Raw genomic sequence first — 16208 nt, 5'->3', positions numbered from 1 at the left:
CCCAGCTCCAGCCATTGTGACCATTTGGGGAGTGAACTACCAGATGGAAGACCTCTCTCTCTCTCTCTCTCTCTCTCTCTGCCTCTGCCTCTCTGTAACTCTGCTTTTCAAATAAATAAAATAAATCTTTAAATAAACACTATTTGGGGGCCAGCGCTGTGGCACAGCAGGTTAAAGTCCTGACCTGAAGCACCAGCATCCCATATAGGTGCCGGTTCTAGTCCCAGCTGCTCCTCTTCTGATCCAGCTCTCACTATGGCCTGGGATAGCACTAGAGGAAGGCCAAATCCCTGGGCCCCTGCACCCATGTGGGAGACCCAGAAGAAGTTCCTGGCTCCTGGCTTCAGATCAGCGCAGCTCCTTCCTTGCAGCCATCTGGGGAGTTAACCAGCAGATGGAAGACCTCTCTCTCTGTCTCTACCTCTCTCTGTAACTCTGTCAAACAAATAAAATAAATCTTAAAAAAAATTATTTATGCTAATTTGCTGCTGCAGCAATGGAAAACTCACACATCTGATTTATTTCCCTCACTCCAATCACTAAGGTTCCTGACTGTATGTTATTTTGCTATTGTGGGTCTTACACACTAGAATATAAAACCCCCAAAATATAGTATCATGCCTAGCACAGAAGAGGTTTCCAGTAAGCACAGGCATCACTATCCAAATGTTACAGAGGCAATCACAGAATTTTAGAGAAGTTACACCAGCAGCCCAAGATTCATCAGCAAAAGCTTATCCATACAGGCTCAAACCCAGGGCTACCCAGAGCCAAAGCCTGAGCCTCTGAGTCCTCAAGAAAACATTGCGTAATTAGCATCATGGCAGAAGGACAGAGATCCCTATAGGGGCATAGAGGAGGGAACAGCACTGCCAGAGATGTTACAAAGAATGGTCTGTCTGTCTTTCAAATAAAATAAAAATAAACAACAAAGAGATTTCCACTCATTATCTCAACTTTTAAAATTAACTGCAGAGACACTACACATTACCCACAATTCTACTTCCTTATCACAACTAGGACCTACTTTATCATTTGAGACACCTTGCAGATCTAGTGTGGGGCCTGCAGATCTCATTGTCCTCACTGCACAACAGGCAGCTCAAGCCCATAGTGGTTACTGAGTGGCCAGCCACTCAGTTATTCTGAGCAGAATAGCTGCTGTCCTCAGATGACAAATAGCCAAGGCCAGGAGGGCTGTGCTGCCCTTGGCTGATGGCCTCTCCTCCCCATGTCCCATTCTCTCAAATCAATCAAGTCCTTCTGAATGGCTGCTGTCATCATACACTCAGACTTTCTCAGGCCATTGGTCTTTCTAGGCTTCCAGCTTTCCCATCTGAAAGCCCACCCACAGGGCTCATTTCTTTAGCCCCCAGGAGCAGACAGGCTTCTAGTTTGCTGAGCCCTTTGGCCCTGGGACCTTCAGTCTGGTTTCTGTGGGCAGGGCCACAGGCAGGTCCTTGAATCTGCAGCTCAACTGCTCTTTTGACACCTGGGAGGAGCGCCAAGGTCCATCATCCACAGATACCCTTCCTCACTGCCCAGGGAGGGGAAACTCCAGCCTGTGCTGCCAGGAAGAGGCCTGCCAGCCAAGACAATGACCCTGGGCTGTGGCTGGTCAGAATCAAGGTCAACCATTGTTATGTGAGGAATGAGCTGGGAATCCTGCTTGAATAGGTCCGCGCTAGCATTGGACAAGTAGTGAGGATGCCCAAGCTTGGGACAAAAAGCCCAAAGGTCCAGTCCATAATGCCCAGGTCTGACAAAAGCCTGATGTAAAGACTTTTACTCTAGAAAGCTGGGGTCCTCCTGAACCCCTAATTCAGGTGCCACAGGTCAGAATCTGGATCTCCTGGGATGCAGAAAACAGCGTCTGTGTTTGATAACCAGAAATCTGTCCTCAGAGCAGATTCTATGAGGTGGGGCCACCAAGACACTTAGACTTTTGGACATTTGTGACCACTTATGGATCTGTCACTTCTAACAAACAGCCATTCTTTAAATCTTAGTGTTCAAACAGAGACAGAGGGGCCAGCGTTTTGGTGTAGCAGGTAAAACCACTGCCTATATTGCCAGCAGCCCATACGGGTGCTAGGTCAAGTCCCTGCTACTTCACTTCCAAGACAGCTCCCTGCTAATGGCCTGGGAAAGCAGCGCAGGATGGCCCAAGTGCCTGGACCCCTGCACCCATGTGGTAGACCTGGATGAAGCTCTTGGCTCCTGCTTTGGCCTGGCCCAGCCCAGCCATCTGGGGAATAAACCAATGGATGGAAGATCTCTCTCTCTCTCTCTCTCTCTCTCTATATATATATATATATATATATATGTGTGTGTGTGTGTGTGTGTGTCCCTCTCTTTATATAACTCTGACTTTCAATAAATATTTTTAAAAATATAGGGATAGGGACCAAGCACTATAGGACAAGAGCCAAAGGAAAGACCATGGCAACTGTTCCCTCTGGCAGTTCGGTTTGCATGCATCACTCACCAACACCAAACGCCAGAGTTAATGAGGCTCCTGCCCCTCAGAGGACATGATCTTCAGGTGGAGCTGGGGTCTCAGAGTCCCTACTCTAGGCAGCTTATTCAAGCATTACTTCCAGCCCTGGGCCATGTCATGTCATACTCTCCCTCCAAGGCATTCTGCAAACACAGATTTTCTGGCCTATTGCATGCCCCGTACCATTTTAGCACTCTGTGGGACTGGTACCCCACAGCACTCAGGCAGACCTGCCCCGACTTTGCTCTGTTCAACCACTCCTCTCAGCCTAAGGAGGAATGGTCACCTGCTTCCAATTAGTGTCCGCCCCTTCACAAGAGCAGAGGCTCCAGGGCCGGCACCAACTTTTCCCCAGACTTTGCAGGTCCACACAGATCTCTGGCTTCTGCAAGTGTCAGCATATATAAGCACTCAGGCTCAAAAGCCAATTAAATAATGAATAAAATTCTGACCTTAGACAATCTCTATGAAAAACAAGTCAATATTTATCAAGCTTTCAAATGGCCAAGAGGTTTTTAAACCCTGATGTGTAACAGGTGAACTCACATATTAGGCCAGAACAATAAATTTGACTGTACAGACAGTCCCCCAACTTATCATCTTTTTTCTTTTTTCTTTTTTCTTTTTTTTTTTTTTTTTTTTTTGACAGGCAGAGTTAGACAGTGAGAGAGAGAGACAGAGAGAAAGGTCTCCTTCCGTTGATTCACCCCCAAAATGGCTGCTACGGCCAACGCACTTCGCCGATCCGAAGCCAGGAGCCAGGTGCTTCCTCCTGGTCTCCCATGCGGGTGCAGGGCCCAAGCACTTGGGCCATCCTCCACTGCCTTCCTGGCCACAGCAGAGAGCTGGCCTGGAAGAGGAGCAACCAGGACAGAACTGGCACCCCAACCGGGACTAGAACCCCGGGGTGCCGGCGCCGCAGGTGGAGGATTAGCCAAGTGAGCCCCGGCACTGGCCATGATCTTTTTTTCTACTTAAGATTTTTGTTTGCCTTTAGGATGATACAACAGCAACCTGCGCTCAACAGAAACCATATTCTCCCCAGGCTAGCACAGTAGGCTCTAGGATCCTCTCCTGGATCACTTGCTGAGCGGCAGCAGGGAACAGAGCTCTGTTAGTCCCATGATCAGGAGGAGAAACGCCCAACTCCACCGTGCCCTGTGTTGCTAAGCTACACTGTTCCACAGGTGAGGTTTCTTAAATGTTCTTCTAACTTACAATGTTTTCAATTTACAATTGGGACCCTATCATAAATTGAGGAGCATCTGTACAAAGTCACGTAAAGAATACAAAGCTTGCGAAGGGGGCCTGGCACTGTGGTGTAGCAGGTAAAGCTGCCACCTGCAGTGCTGGCGTCCCATATGGGTGCCGGTTCACATCCCGGCTTCTCCACTTCCAATCCTGCTTTTTGATATGGCCTGGGAAAGCAGAGGAAGATGGCCCAAATCCTTGAGCCCCTGCACCCACGTGGGAGACCCGGAAGAAGCTCCTGGCTCCTGGCTTCAGATTTGCATAGCTCCAGCCGTTGTTGCCAACTGGGGAGTGAACCAGGAGATAGAAGACCTCTCTCTCTCTCTCTCTGCCTCTCCTTCTCTCTCTGTGTACTCTTTCAAATAAATAACTAAATAAATCTTTAAAAAAAAACTTGGGGAGGTTGAATAATTTGAATGAGGGTCTACCCCTCAACTTGCCAAGAGCCAAGCTGAGATCCAAAGCCAGGATGTCTAATGCACCAGTCAGAACTGCTTTTCACTGCCCCATGCCCACCCTGGACGTCAGAACACATGAATTACACACACAGCTGCACATACCCCTGAGGATATGCACAAGCCAATGAAGAATATACATGCAAAATGCATGTAGTGAATGACAAGAATATATTTTTATCAATATTAAATAGTTTACAGGCGCTCAGCCCTCTGCCTCTCTGCTGAGCTGCCCGCCTGGTCTGGCCAGGTGTAATCTCTCCACCCAACCATGTAACCTCGCTCCTTCCTCCCCGCGCCCAGTCTCTCAGGCCCTGTCTGGAGAGGTGCCCATCCATCCTTACGGATGTCCCTGCCCTAATAAACCTTGCTATTTTACCTCCCACTAAAATAAATAAATAGTTTACAAATGTATAAGGAAAGTATGAGGAAGGGGACAAAAGCATTTGTAAAAGAGGAAACAAAGTCATAAACAAATGTTCACCCTCCTAGGTAATAAAAACACAAATCAAAGTGTATTAAGTGACTGGGTTTGCATGTCAAATGGGCAGAGAAAAACACAATGGCCAGGACTAATGGACAGAAACAACCATCTTCAAATATTATTGAAAACACGAGAATATGTCCACCCCTTGGGAAATCTGTCTGGTTCTTACCAAGAATTTTTAAATGTCCTACCATTAGCACCAGTTTCAGACATTTCATAGGCATTGCTGTGACTCCACCCCATGCGAGGGACTGAACGAGGCATCCAGGGTGCCAGGCAGGAGGGAGCCATGCCAGCCCTGGAATGACTGGCTGGGGCTTAGGGTGTGAGAGAGAGGCAAACATTGCCGTGTCTGGGGGTCTATGTTACTAGAGGCCGAGCTTAATCCTATCTATACAGAGGACAAAAAGCTCTCCCCAGCCATGTCTGGTCTTCTAACAGAGTAGAAGCAAGCCCACCAAAACCGAGGTGGGGATGTGGGAGGGAAGTAGAAGTCTAAGCAGAGAAGAATCCCTGTGCAAAGGTAGAGGGTGACCTTCTTAGAGCAACACGAACACGGCTGGGCGGTGACGAGTCGCGTCATGAGTTTCCAGAAATAGACACAGAAAGGATCCAAATTTTAAGTCCCTGTATCACAACCCTGGGATTGTAGAAAACTGGAAGTTACATAAAAGCCAAAACAGCAATAGAATAGTTAAATCCTGTATAATAAACTTTTATATAATTTTCAGCAAAAGTAGATAACAATACATAAAATAAAGCAAATATATTTTCATTGAAATAGTGGAATACAAAAAATAGTGCATCATACACTATGATTGCAATGATACACAGAGAAAAATATTAGGAGAAATACTGGGGTGGGTATTGTGGCACAGCAGGTTGGGCTGCTGCTTCGGATGCTTGGATCCGACACTTGAGTCCCAGCTGCTCTACTTCTGATCAAGCTCCCTGCTAATGTGCCTAGAAAGAAGCAGATGATGGTTCAAATACTTGGGTCCTGCCATGCACCTGGGAGACACAAATGGGGTTTCTGGCTCCTAGCTTCAGCCTGGCCCACCCCTAGCTGTTGCAGCCAGCTAAGGAGTGAACCAGTCAATGAAAGAGCTCTGTGTGTGTGTGTGTGTGTGATCTGTCATTCAAATAAATATCTTTTTAAATATAAACTTGCTAGTGATGTATTTTTAATTTCCTTAATTTTATGTTAGCGTAAGTATTTAAAACTATTATTTTAAAATTCCATGTTAGACTCATCTCCTTGAGAAGATAATAATTTCTTCTTTAAAAAATATTTACTTAGGGGCTGGCACTGTGGCGAGCTGGCATCCCATATAGGCACCAGTTCGAGTCTCAACTGCTCCACTTCCGATCCAGCTCTCTGCTATGGCCTGGGAAAGCAGTAGAAGATGGCCCAAGCCCTTGGGCCTCTGCACCCACGTGGGAGACCCAGAAGAAGCTCCTGGCTCCTGGCTTTGGATTGGCGCAGCTCCAGCCGTTGCAGCCATTTGGGGAGTGAACCAGTAGATAGAAGACTTCTCTGCCTCTGCTTCTCTGTAACTCTGCCTTTCAAATAAATCTTTAAAATATATTTATTTATTTATTTATTTGAGAAGCAGAGAAAGACAGGTAGAAAGAGAGCTCCCGTTCTCTGGTTCACTCCCCCCAAATGTCTACTCATCCAAAGCTGAGAGTTGGGAACTCAGTCCAGGTCTCCCCCACGGGTGGCAAAGACCCAACTTCTTGAGCCTTACCTGCGGGTTCCCAGGCTGTGCATTCACAGGAAGCTGGAATTGGAAAAGCCAGAGCCAAGACTCGAACCCAGGTACTCCAATGTGGGACAGGGCATCTTAAGAGCTAGGCCCAACTCCCAGCCTAGTAATCATCTCCATAAAGTGAGATGTGTGGGTTTTTCTCTCCGTGACCTGACAGCAGCTATCCTATGGCTGGCACCTGGACATCATACGTATGTATGGAGCTGAACTGCCCAAGGTCCCTGGAGAAGAAGTAGTAACCAGGGAAGAAGTTCCTCTCTTCAACCACTTGGAAACTATAATACATTACTTGGTCATTAATGCAGAGACCCTGCAGTAGAGTACGTGAGGCGAGAGAGCAGATGACAAGTTCAGGGGCAGTCGGTGCTGGGCCGGGCAGGGCCTGAGAGGCCGCGGCCAGACTTCTGGACTCCAAGTGCAAGGGGAAGGCCTTGGAGGAATTTCAGCAGGGGAACAACCTGACCTGATTTACGCCTTGTGGAGCTCTTTACGTGATGTGGCTGGAAAACAGTGGCTCCGACTCCAGGGAGCACTGAAGGGCAGCCTGGGACAGCAGCCATGCAGCAGGCCCGCAAAACACCCAGTTCAGACTGGGAGAGGGGCCTGGGGGGCTCCAGGAGGGGGTCTCCACAGGAAGGAGTGGGCACTAACAAGTGTTCTAAATACCCACACACTGGAGCGTCTACACTGAGAGAGAGCAGTGGAGAAGCTGCACTGATAGACAAGAATGATGTAGGGGGAAAGGCCATGTGAAAGCGTGGGAATTACAGGAATGTGTAGACGTAGAACAGTCCTTAGCTGTGGAGTAAGCAGTCTTCACACATCGTGAATGTCATCGGTGTCACATCAGCAAGATTTACCTTCAGCAGTTCACGGGAAATCAAGTATGTTACTCTAGTCAGTGAGAGACAGAGGGAATCAGCGTGAAAGGCATGTGTGAATTCTTTATGCTCTTGACTTTAGCTTTGAAATTCTTTCTCAGTCAAAAGCTTAAAGTAGCAGAATAACTACATAGAGAAGTAGAAATAGTGATATAAAAGAGCTAGGTCTCTATTATAGCAGTAAGTCAGTAGACAATGCTTAAAACTGCTCCATCAAGAGACAATAGTGTATTTAGATCTAGCTGAAAAGCCCAAGAGAGCATTTCAGGCATAGATAGCCAAGACACTATGGCAAAAAATGTTCTACACTGAAGGATCTCTGTGAGTGAGACCCCAGTGGAAAGAACAAACCATCAATGAAGGATGTACTTTTCTCTGAAGGGAGGAGAAAACTTTCACTTTGCTTATGGCCCTGTCTAAATACTGATGGAGTTTGTGGACTCAGAAGGCTTCCATAACCTTGGCAGCTCATGTCAAGAGCCTTGGGTGATCACTGATATCATAAATAAGAGTGTCCGGGCTGGCCCCGTGGCTCAGTAGGTTAATCCTCCACCTGTGGCACCAGCATCCCATATGGGCACCGGTTCTAGTCCTGGCTGTCTCTCTTCCAATCCAGCTCTCTGCTATGGCCTGGGAAAGCAGTAAAAGATGCCCCAAGTGCTTGGGTCCCTGCACCTGTGTGGGAGACCAGGAAGAAGCTCCTGGCTCCTGGCTTCGGATCAGCGCAGCTCCGGCCATTGCGGCCATTTGGGGAGTGAACCATTGGACGGAAGACCTCTCTCTCTGTCTCTCCCTCTCACTGTCTATAACTCTACCTGTCAAATAAATAAATAAATCTTAAAAAAGAAAATATAATAAATAAATAAGAGTGTCAATTGTTAAATCAACAACAGGAGTCACTATGCACTTGCTTCCCATGTAGGACCTCGGTCCTTAAGGGGTTGTACTATGAGAATTAGTGGTAAAACTTGTCTTCAAACAGTACTTTATACTTTGTGTGTCTGTGGGGGTGTGGGAGGGTGGGTATGGGGGGGAAGAACCACTATACTCCTAAAGCTATACCTATGAAATTTGTGTTCATTAAATAAAAACTTTTTTAAATAAATAAATAATCCTTTATACACTGTAAAAAAAAGAGACAGTAGTGTAATATTTTATGAGGTGGTAGTAAGAAAAGACAGTAAGAGCTTCTGACATAACGATGTTGAGAAAAAACATGGAGTTGGATGCGGCAGACGCAAAGAAAATGCTGCTTTTTAATTATAAATCTTTTGGAAATATGTAAGTAATATTTAAAGATTTAAATAAATTTAAAAAATTTTAAAGCATCTACTTTTGTTACTTTGACTTAAAAATTTTGTTAACTTCTACCAACCAAAAATTCTCTATGCCTTTTCCCTTGTCTAGGTTTTGTCCTTTGTATTTCTTTTTTTTTTTTTTAAGATTATTTATTTGAAAGTCAGAGTTACACAGAGAGCAGAGGCAGAGAAAGAGAGGTCTTCTATACAATGGTTCAATTCCCAGATGGCCGCAACGGCCAGAGCTGTGCCGATCCAAAGCCAGGAGCTAGGAGCTTCTTCCGGGTCTCCCACGTGGGTGCAGGGGCGAAGGACTTGGGACATTTTCTGCTGCTTTCCCAGGCCACAGCAGAGAGCCAGATTGGAAGAGGAGCAGCCGGGACTTGAACCGGCGCTCAAATGGGATGCCAGTGCTTCAGGCCAGGGCGTTAACCCACTTCGCCAAAACACCAGCCCCTGTCCTTTGTATTTCAATAAGAATTTTTTATTTTCTTTAAAAGATAAGTCCATTGGCCAGCGCCGCGGCTCACTAGGCTAATCCTCCGCCTTGCGGTGCCGGCATACCGGGTTCTAATCCTGGTCGGGGCGCCGGATTCTGTCCCGGTTGCCCCTCTTCCAGGCCAGCTGTGGCCCGGGAGTGCAGTGGAGGATGACCCAAGTGCTTGGGCCCTGCACCCCATGGGAGACCAGGAGAAGCACCTGGCTCCTGGCTTCAGATCAGCGCAGTGCGCCGGCTGCAAAAAAAAAGATAAGTCCATGCCTTGCTTTGGAGTTTTGTTTGTTTGTTTGAGAGAGAGAGAGAGAGAGAGAGAGATCTTCCATCCGCTGGTTCACTCCCCCAAATGGCTGCAATGGCCAGGGCTGGGCCAGGCCGAAGACCAGGAGCCGGGAGTTTCTTCCAGGTCTCCCACATGGGGTCAGGGGCCCAAGGACCTGGGCCATCTTCTGTTGCTTTCCCAGGCCACTAGTAGGGGCTGGATGAGAGTGGAGCAGCCGATCCTGAACCGGCGACAATACGGAATGCCTCAGCATCGTAGCATACACAACGCCAGCCCCCACCTTTGAGATTTTTAAGGCGATAAGCCAAAGTAAAAGAACTTGAACAATTAGTTTAAAGACAGCTCCCTCTAGCTGCTCTAGGAAAATGCATTGGGCAGGAATAACTGTCCAGAAGATTTCACTTTGTTTTTTTTTTTTGCCACTAAGCAAAGCAACACACAATAACTCTTATGGTGTGTTTCTAGGGGCCAGATCCAAGAAAGAATATTTTTAAATTAGAGCAAAAAATCTAAATATTGTTTAAAAACTAGCACATGAGGGCAGCATGGAGGGTGAGTTGTAACAACTTGCTTTCTTTTCCTTTATTAAAAAAGAAAAGCCTCTCATACTTTTCTTCCGAGCCCTGGAGAAAAAAGCTCTAGAGCAAAGTTGGACGCAGCACCAGCTCAGGCTCTGGTGAGGTTTCGGAAGGACAAGAAGCCAAGACGGTCAAAGGTTCAGAGCAGACGGACAGCCCTGGGCAGACAGTATGGCAACGCGCAACTTCAAATGTCCCCAAGACTTCTCCAATGCCCGGGGAAAGGTGCCCCACCTGTTGCAGGTGCAGGGTGCTGGGACAGCAACTGGGAAGCTGGTCTGGACCAAAAGCCCTGGAAATCAGAAAGCTTGGTTCAAAATAAGGATCTAGGGGTAGTGCTGTGGCACAGCGGGCCGGGCTGCCGCCTGCAACGCCAGCACCCCAGATCAGAATGCCACTTCAAGTTCCAGCTGGTCTGCTTCCAATCCAGTTCCCACTAATGCACCAGGGAAGGCAGCAGAGATGATCCCACAGATGTGGGAGACATAGATGGAGCTCTGGGCTCCTGGTTTCAGCCTGGACCAGCTCTGGCCATTGCAGCAATTTGGGTGTGTGTATGTGTGTCCATCTCTCTGCCTTTCAAATAAATAACTCTTTAAAAAAAAAAAAAAAAAAAGGATGTAGAGGATGTGCAAAGACAGCCTGGGCCTCGTAGCCAAGTGCAGAGCCTGGAATTGCCCTGCAGTGGGAAGACAGTGCTTTCATCCAGCTCCCCTGGCACAGGTCCCACAGCCACCTGTGCACGCTGGGTCTGAAAGACTCCAGTGTGTGAGCACACCCACAGCTGAAGGGCACTGCCTCTCATCAGGCCAGAGACTGAGACTTTGCCCCCGTGATGGCTCAGCTATTCCCCTGGAGCTCTGCAAACCCTATCCAGAGCTTCCGTTCTTGCAAAGGTAACCAAGGTAAACGGCACAGCCCTGCCTGACCAAAGGGCCACACGGAATGTGCAGGCAGAGAAAAGGTGGGAGAGAAATGAAGTGTGTACCATCACCAGGCAAACTCAGCGGGGGCCGGTCCCAGTTCCAAAGAACGCTCATCATTCCTTTTGAAAGGGAGCCACCACAAGGTTCCATCTTCATGGTGCATGTACGTCTATAAGGTGTTTTGACTCAGTCTTTTTCAGGAACATGTACTAAACTGGACCTTGGGCCTGCCAGTTCTCTAGAAGCTTCCTTCCTTGGCCTTCTCCTCCTCCTTACACACAGGCATTCGCCTGTCCAAGACTTCTCATGTCTTCATTTTTTTCTCCTTGAGTAACTGTGACCCACTTCCTTTAACTGTCGCCTCTGTGTTGTTAGTAATAGCTAACAACTACAGCTCCTGTGAGCCAGGTTCTACACTAAACTCTCAGTGTTAATCTTTGCAACAGCCCTATGGAGTAGTCACTGCTACTGTTCCGATTTTATGCATGGAAAAAATGAGCCTTGAAGGGTGGCAGTCGCCTGCCTGATGCCACCCAGCTAGTCAGGGGCACAGCTGGGATTCACAACCCAACAGTGCACCTGTGCTGCTGCAATGGCACTCCTGTACTCCAGGTCATGTCATGGTCCACTCAGCTGCGCCTCCTCTCTAAGCCCCTCAAACCCAGAACATCAACCACCAGACGCGAGGGAGTACTCCCCGCCATGCTTGGATGGGCTGCTATAATATTAAAACACTCATACTCCCAAACCCTGCTGCCTGGCACCCTATCCCCTCCCCTGTCCAGCATCCGTGCCATGGTGCTGAGGGGTGAGGCTGCGGCAGAACAGGGCTTAGTCCTGGGCTTTGCTGGTACTCTACCTGTGGCTAATTGCTGTTGCTACCACTCTGCCTCCTTCTCGTTTCTCCACAAACCAGTTCCTCCTGCTGACTTCTGTATTTCTGGGGCCCACGGCTCATTCTTCAATTTCCCTAACACAGAGCCCGCTCCAGCCTCCTGTCCCCTCCTCTGCCGTGGACCTGCCGTCGCCTGTGCTGTCCTGTTTCCTGTTCCCTTTCGTCTCTGCCACTTCTCCCACCCATATCCTCCTCTTCCTTATTATGGTCTCCACCTGAAACAGACCCCTCTACTTTGTCCCCCCCTGGACTGCCCTCCCCCACCGCTGCGTGCTTGAGGCCAGGCGTTCAAGGTCAACACCTGCCCTTCCTACCTTGCTTCCTGGGGCAGTATCTGCCTTCTAGCCAAGCTTGTTCCGGTGGTGGGCTCACCCTACACAGGCCACCTCCACAGGAGCACCTCTTACAGAGAAGGTATCTCAAACGCGTATTGAACCTGGTCCATCAGTATCCACCTGTGTTTCCAAGGTTTCCTACCTGATCCAATCACACCCTTATTCCCCGCCCCCAGCACAGACATGGCCATCACTCAGCTCTTTCCAGAGCCTTGCCTTGCCTGCTAGCTGGGATCTCCAACATCTTCCCCTCCACCTCTCTTCCCCTAAGTCCTGCCTAACTGTTCTGTCTTCCTGACCCCCAGAAAACCACAGGGAAAGCGCCACGGCAGGCACCAGGACCTCTCCGGTGGCGACACCCAGCGCCCACCCTCCAGGGACTCCTGCCTGGAGCTGGAGGAGACAGACAGATGCACATGAAGAGGCCAGTGGCTGCCCAACATGGAGCTCTGGCTCTGCCCGGAAGGGCTGTGCAGACAGCTCCACGGGGCTGCCTTCGCTCGGCAGCAGCCTCGCTGACTCACTGGCCGAGCAGCCGAGCTCTGCTCCACTGGTTAAGAGCTCTAGCGCCTGGGGAATGTTGCTTAACCGCTCTGCGGCTCAGTTTCTTCATCTGCAAAATGGGAAAGTGAGTGACCCCACGAAGTAGCTGTGAGGCTTACGTGAGCTGTGTGCACGGAGCGCTGAGTTCTGGCCCTCTTGGGCAGTAGTATCTGATCACTGTTTCTGCTCCTTGTCATGGAATCAGAGATGGAAGGGGTACCTTTGCAAACCATTGCCCACGGCCTCAGGCTATCTCTGAAAGTAGAAACCGGGAAAGTTCTTTCCCTGAGACCTTCCCCCAGCCACCCTCGACCCAGACCTCATTTCTGCCCCTCCCCTCCTCATCCCTGCCTTCCAGGGGCAGGAGCCTTCTGAGGATGGAAGCTGCAGCTCTCACCAAGTCACCTGCCCTGATGACCTCCGGCCCCATTTTATTCATTCGATGTATACCCGGTGGGCACCTGCTCCGTGCCAGCCGGTACAAGTGTGCTACTGAGAACAGGCACAGTGCCCAGCCACAGATGCCCGCCTGCCGTAGGCCACAGATTCGCAGGCAGAAGGCACAGAACATCAGAGCTAGGTGGAATCAAGAAAGGCTTCCCAGAAGAAGTGATAGATATCTGGACTGAGATCTGAAAACAGCATCACGCTTTGAGGGGGGAAAGGCACTGCTGTTTCCCGCAGCACCAGTCATGAGTCCCAGACCTCTTCTGTTCCACCTCAAGAATTCCCAGACCTGCTGTGAGTGTCTGCCCTGCAGTCCTTGTCCCTCCCCGCGAAGCCGCCCCAGCCGTGCTCTCTCCAGGGGCCAGTGCCTTAGCAGGACTTCAAAACCTCCTGCAAAGGGGACCTCACAAGGCAGGCTCTCACCTGTGCCCGGAGGTCACCGACCCAGCAGCCCCCCCCCCGGGGGGGGGCGGGGAAAGAGAGAGGAAGACCAGCAGGGTCCCAAGCAAGGAACGCCCCCTTGGCAGGACGGGCTCAGCCCTCTCTCCTTCCGGGCCGAGCCCAGACGCCCCCACCCCCCTCCGCCACCCTAAGGTGTGGTGTGGGGCGAGGTCCTGGGAAGGGGGCTCAGGGAACAGGGCTGCTAGCCGGGGCCGACCTCAGGCAAAGAGAACCCCTCTGGGCTGCGAGACCATGCCCTGGGGCGACCGCGGCTGCCAGCGCGCCAGGCTCACACCTTCCCAGCCTGGGTTCCCCAAATCTGCCCCCAGCTCAGCCCTGGGGCGGTGGGACCCGGCTCTGCCCGGACGCGGTGGCCCCCGCCGGGGGGTGGGGTGGAGGGGAGGCTCTCTTTTCTCTCAGGCGACAGGAGCGGTTCCTGTCCGGATCCAAGGCGTCTGCGACCGTAGGCGACCCGCAGCGGGGGACCTGGCCCCGCGACCTCGGCGAAACGTGGGGCCAGCGGGCGGGGACAGACATGGCACGGCGGCCCCGTGTCCGCTCCGGAGCAGCTGGACTAGGGCCCGGGCGCGCGGCCACCGAGTGGCGCCGACCCCTGGGCGCCCGCCCTGCGCGGGGTGCCGCGGCGGCGCCCACTTACCCAGAAGTTCCCCTTGAACAGGGCGCCCGTCATGCCGGCGAGGGCGCGGGGCTTCCAGCGCAGTCGGGGCAGCGCGCGGACCGGCGCCGGGGACTGGACTGGCACCGCCGCGGCCGCGCCCGGGAGCCGCCCGCGCCGAAGCCCCGCCCGGGGGCGAGGCGGGCGCGTCAGTGGCTGGCCCCAGACCGGCCCCGTCTCCTTCCCGAACTCGCCGCGGAGAAATCCCGGCCCCGAGGGGCGGAGGAAGGGGCTGCGGTCCCGCCCCGGCAGACCCGAGTGCGCTCGGGGAAGCTTGGGCACGGGCAGCGCCAGAGGTCATTGGCGTGGGGACTCCGCACCGAGCTGTCGCTGCAGGCCGGCTCCCGCCCCAAACGGCACCTCTGCTGCCGCGCGGCTGGACTCCAGGTCCCTTAGTGCGGTCGTTTCGGGGCGTCCAGGGGCTCAACGCCTCCCCGACCCCGATCCGGGTCTCGCGGCCCCAGACCCTTCCCCGCCGGTCCCAGCCCAGCCCAGAAGCTCAAGCTCAAGCTCAGGCCTTCCATCACCCTTGGCTGAAACCAGCTGGGGCTGGTGGCCATGCGGAGCTGCAGGACAAACGCTGCCCGGTGCTGCAGAGGCCCAGGGAGGCCCAGTTGCTTGCATCACGGCGCATTTAAGGGGATGAGACGTCCAAGGCTAGAGCTCCTACATCCCTCCTGGGGCAGAGCCACAAGGGCCAGGCGTTCCCTCGAGGAGGGGAGGGTGAAAGTCCCCGTTACCAAGCCTGGTTCCCGCCCAGCCCAGGACCCCAGACTCTCTAAGGCAAGAATGTGCCGCTCCAGCAGGTTCCAGTTAGATCCAGAAGCCTGACCGGGGCCATTGCTGGGGTGATTAGAAAAACCTCTAGAAGGTTCTGTCCCTTCATGCTTCATCCACTCCCATCACAACTACAAGGACAGATAGCTGGCCGCCAGCCCGGGTCCCTCGAGGGCATGCATCATGCCAGCGTGAGCAGCGCAGAGCCTGGTGGGCACCAGGAGGAGGCGCCAAGGACCGACTCCAAACCCGGAAACAAGCTACCAAGGTGTTTCCTGGAGCTGTCAAATACGTGGGGGCAAATACTCTAGGCAAAATTAGAATTTTTCAGTTTAATTTTTAGCACATGTTATTTGTAAAGTCTAAGAAAAGTCTCATCAGCTTTCATGGAGTATCCTGCTTGATTTCTGTAACTCAGAAGCCAAGGAGCCGGGAATTTTTAGCTCTCTTCCACCACCTGGTGGCAAAATTTAAAATTGCAAGGGGTTGCCCATGGGCTGGAAAACATTGATTCCACAAACATTTATCTGGGTAGGGTAAGCTTTGTGTTAAGACAAGTAACTGTCGGTGGGAATATAAACTGGTAAAACTACTATGATGACAGTTTGGAGACACCCCAGAAATCTGAATATAGACCTACCATATGCCCCAGCCATCCCACTCCTGGGCATTTACCCAAGGGAAATGAAATCAACAAATAAGAGTTATCTACACCTCAATGTTTATTGCAGCTCAATTCACAATAGCTAAGACATGGAATCAACCTAAATGCCCATCAATTGAAGACTGTTTAAAGAAATTATGGGATATTTACTCTATGGAATACTACACAGCAGTAAAAAATGAAATCTGGTCATTTGCAACAAAATGGATGAATCTGGAAAACATTATACTTGGTGAAATAAGCCAGTTCCAAAAGGACAAATACTATATGTTCTCCCTGATCTGTGAGAACTAATAGGGCACCTAAAAGGAAATCTCTAGAAGTGAAACTGACACTTTGAGAAGCAATGACTTGACAGCCCTTGTCTTGACTGTCCAGGAACAGTTTTTTTTTTTTTTTCCTCTTCTCCATACTATTTGTTGAACTCTTTACTTAACATAGAGTTAATCATATGTGTATAAAGTCAATTAAAAAAATAGATCTCAGTGAAAAATAAAAGTGGG

The 16208-nt window shown here is 50.7% G+C and overlaps 1 protein-coding gene across 9 annotated transcripts in view; it reads right to left on the bottom strand.

The window, feature by feature from the left end:
* The window catches only part of PSTPIP2 (proline-serine-threonine phosphatase interacting protein 2), a 77910-nt gene extending 63448 nt beyond the window's left edge, over positions 1–14462 (bottom strand). For 5 of the 9 annotated variants that reach the window (XM_017344146.4, XM_089305191.1, XM_089305193.1 and 2 more), the window contains exon 1: positions 14247–14391. Coding sequence is in view for 2 of the 9 variants with exons in the window: in XM_017344148.4 (XP_017199637.2) it covers positions 14247–14279 (33 nt within the window). In the remaining 7 variants the exon portion in view is untranslated. Of the gene's footprint in view, positions 1–14246 lie in introns of all 9 variants that reach the window. The other 4 variants (XM_017344148.4, XM_089305190.1, XM_089305194.1 and 1 more) reach the window with 4 other exon arrangements.
* Positions 14463–16208: the final 1746 nt, after the last annotated feature.

Source organism: Oryctolagus cuniculus, chromosome 10, assembly GCF_051225735.1.
Source record: "Oryctolagus cuniculus isolate XC-2025 breed Fujian yellow rabbit chromosome 10, ASM5122573v1, whole genome shotgun sequence".
NCBI classification, from domain to species: Eukaryota; Metazoa; Chordata; class Mammalia; order Lagomorpha; family Leporidae; genus Oryctolagus; species Oryctolagus cuniculus.
Note: the sequence above shows the minus strand (reverse complement) of the source record. Positions and strands in the feature narration are given on the sequence as shown.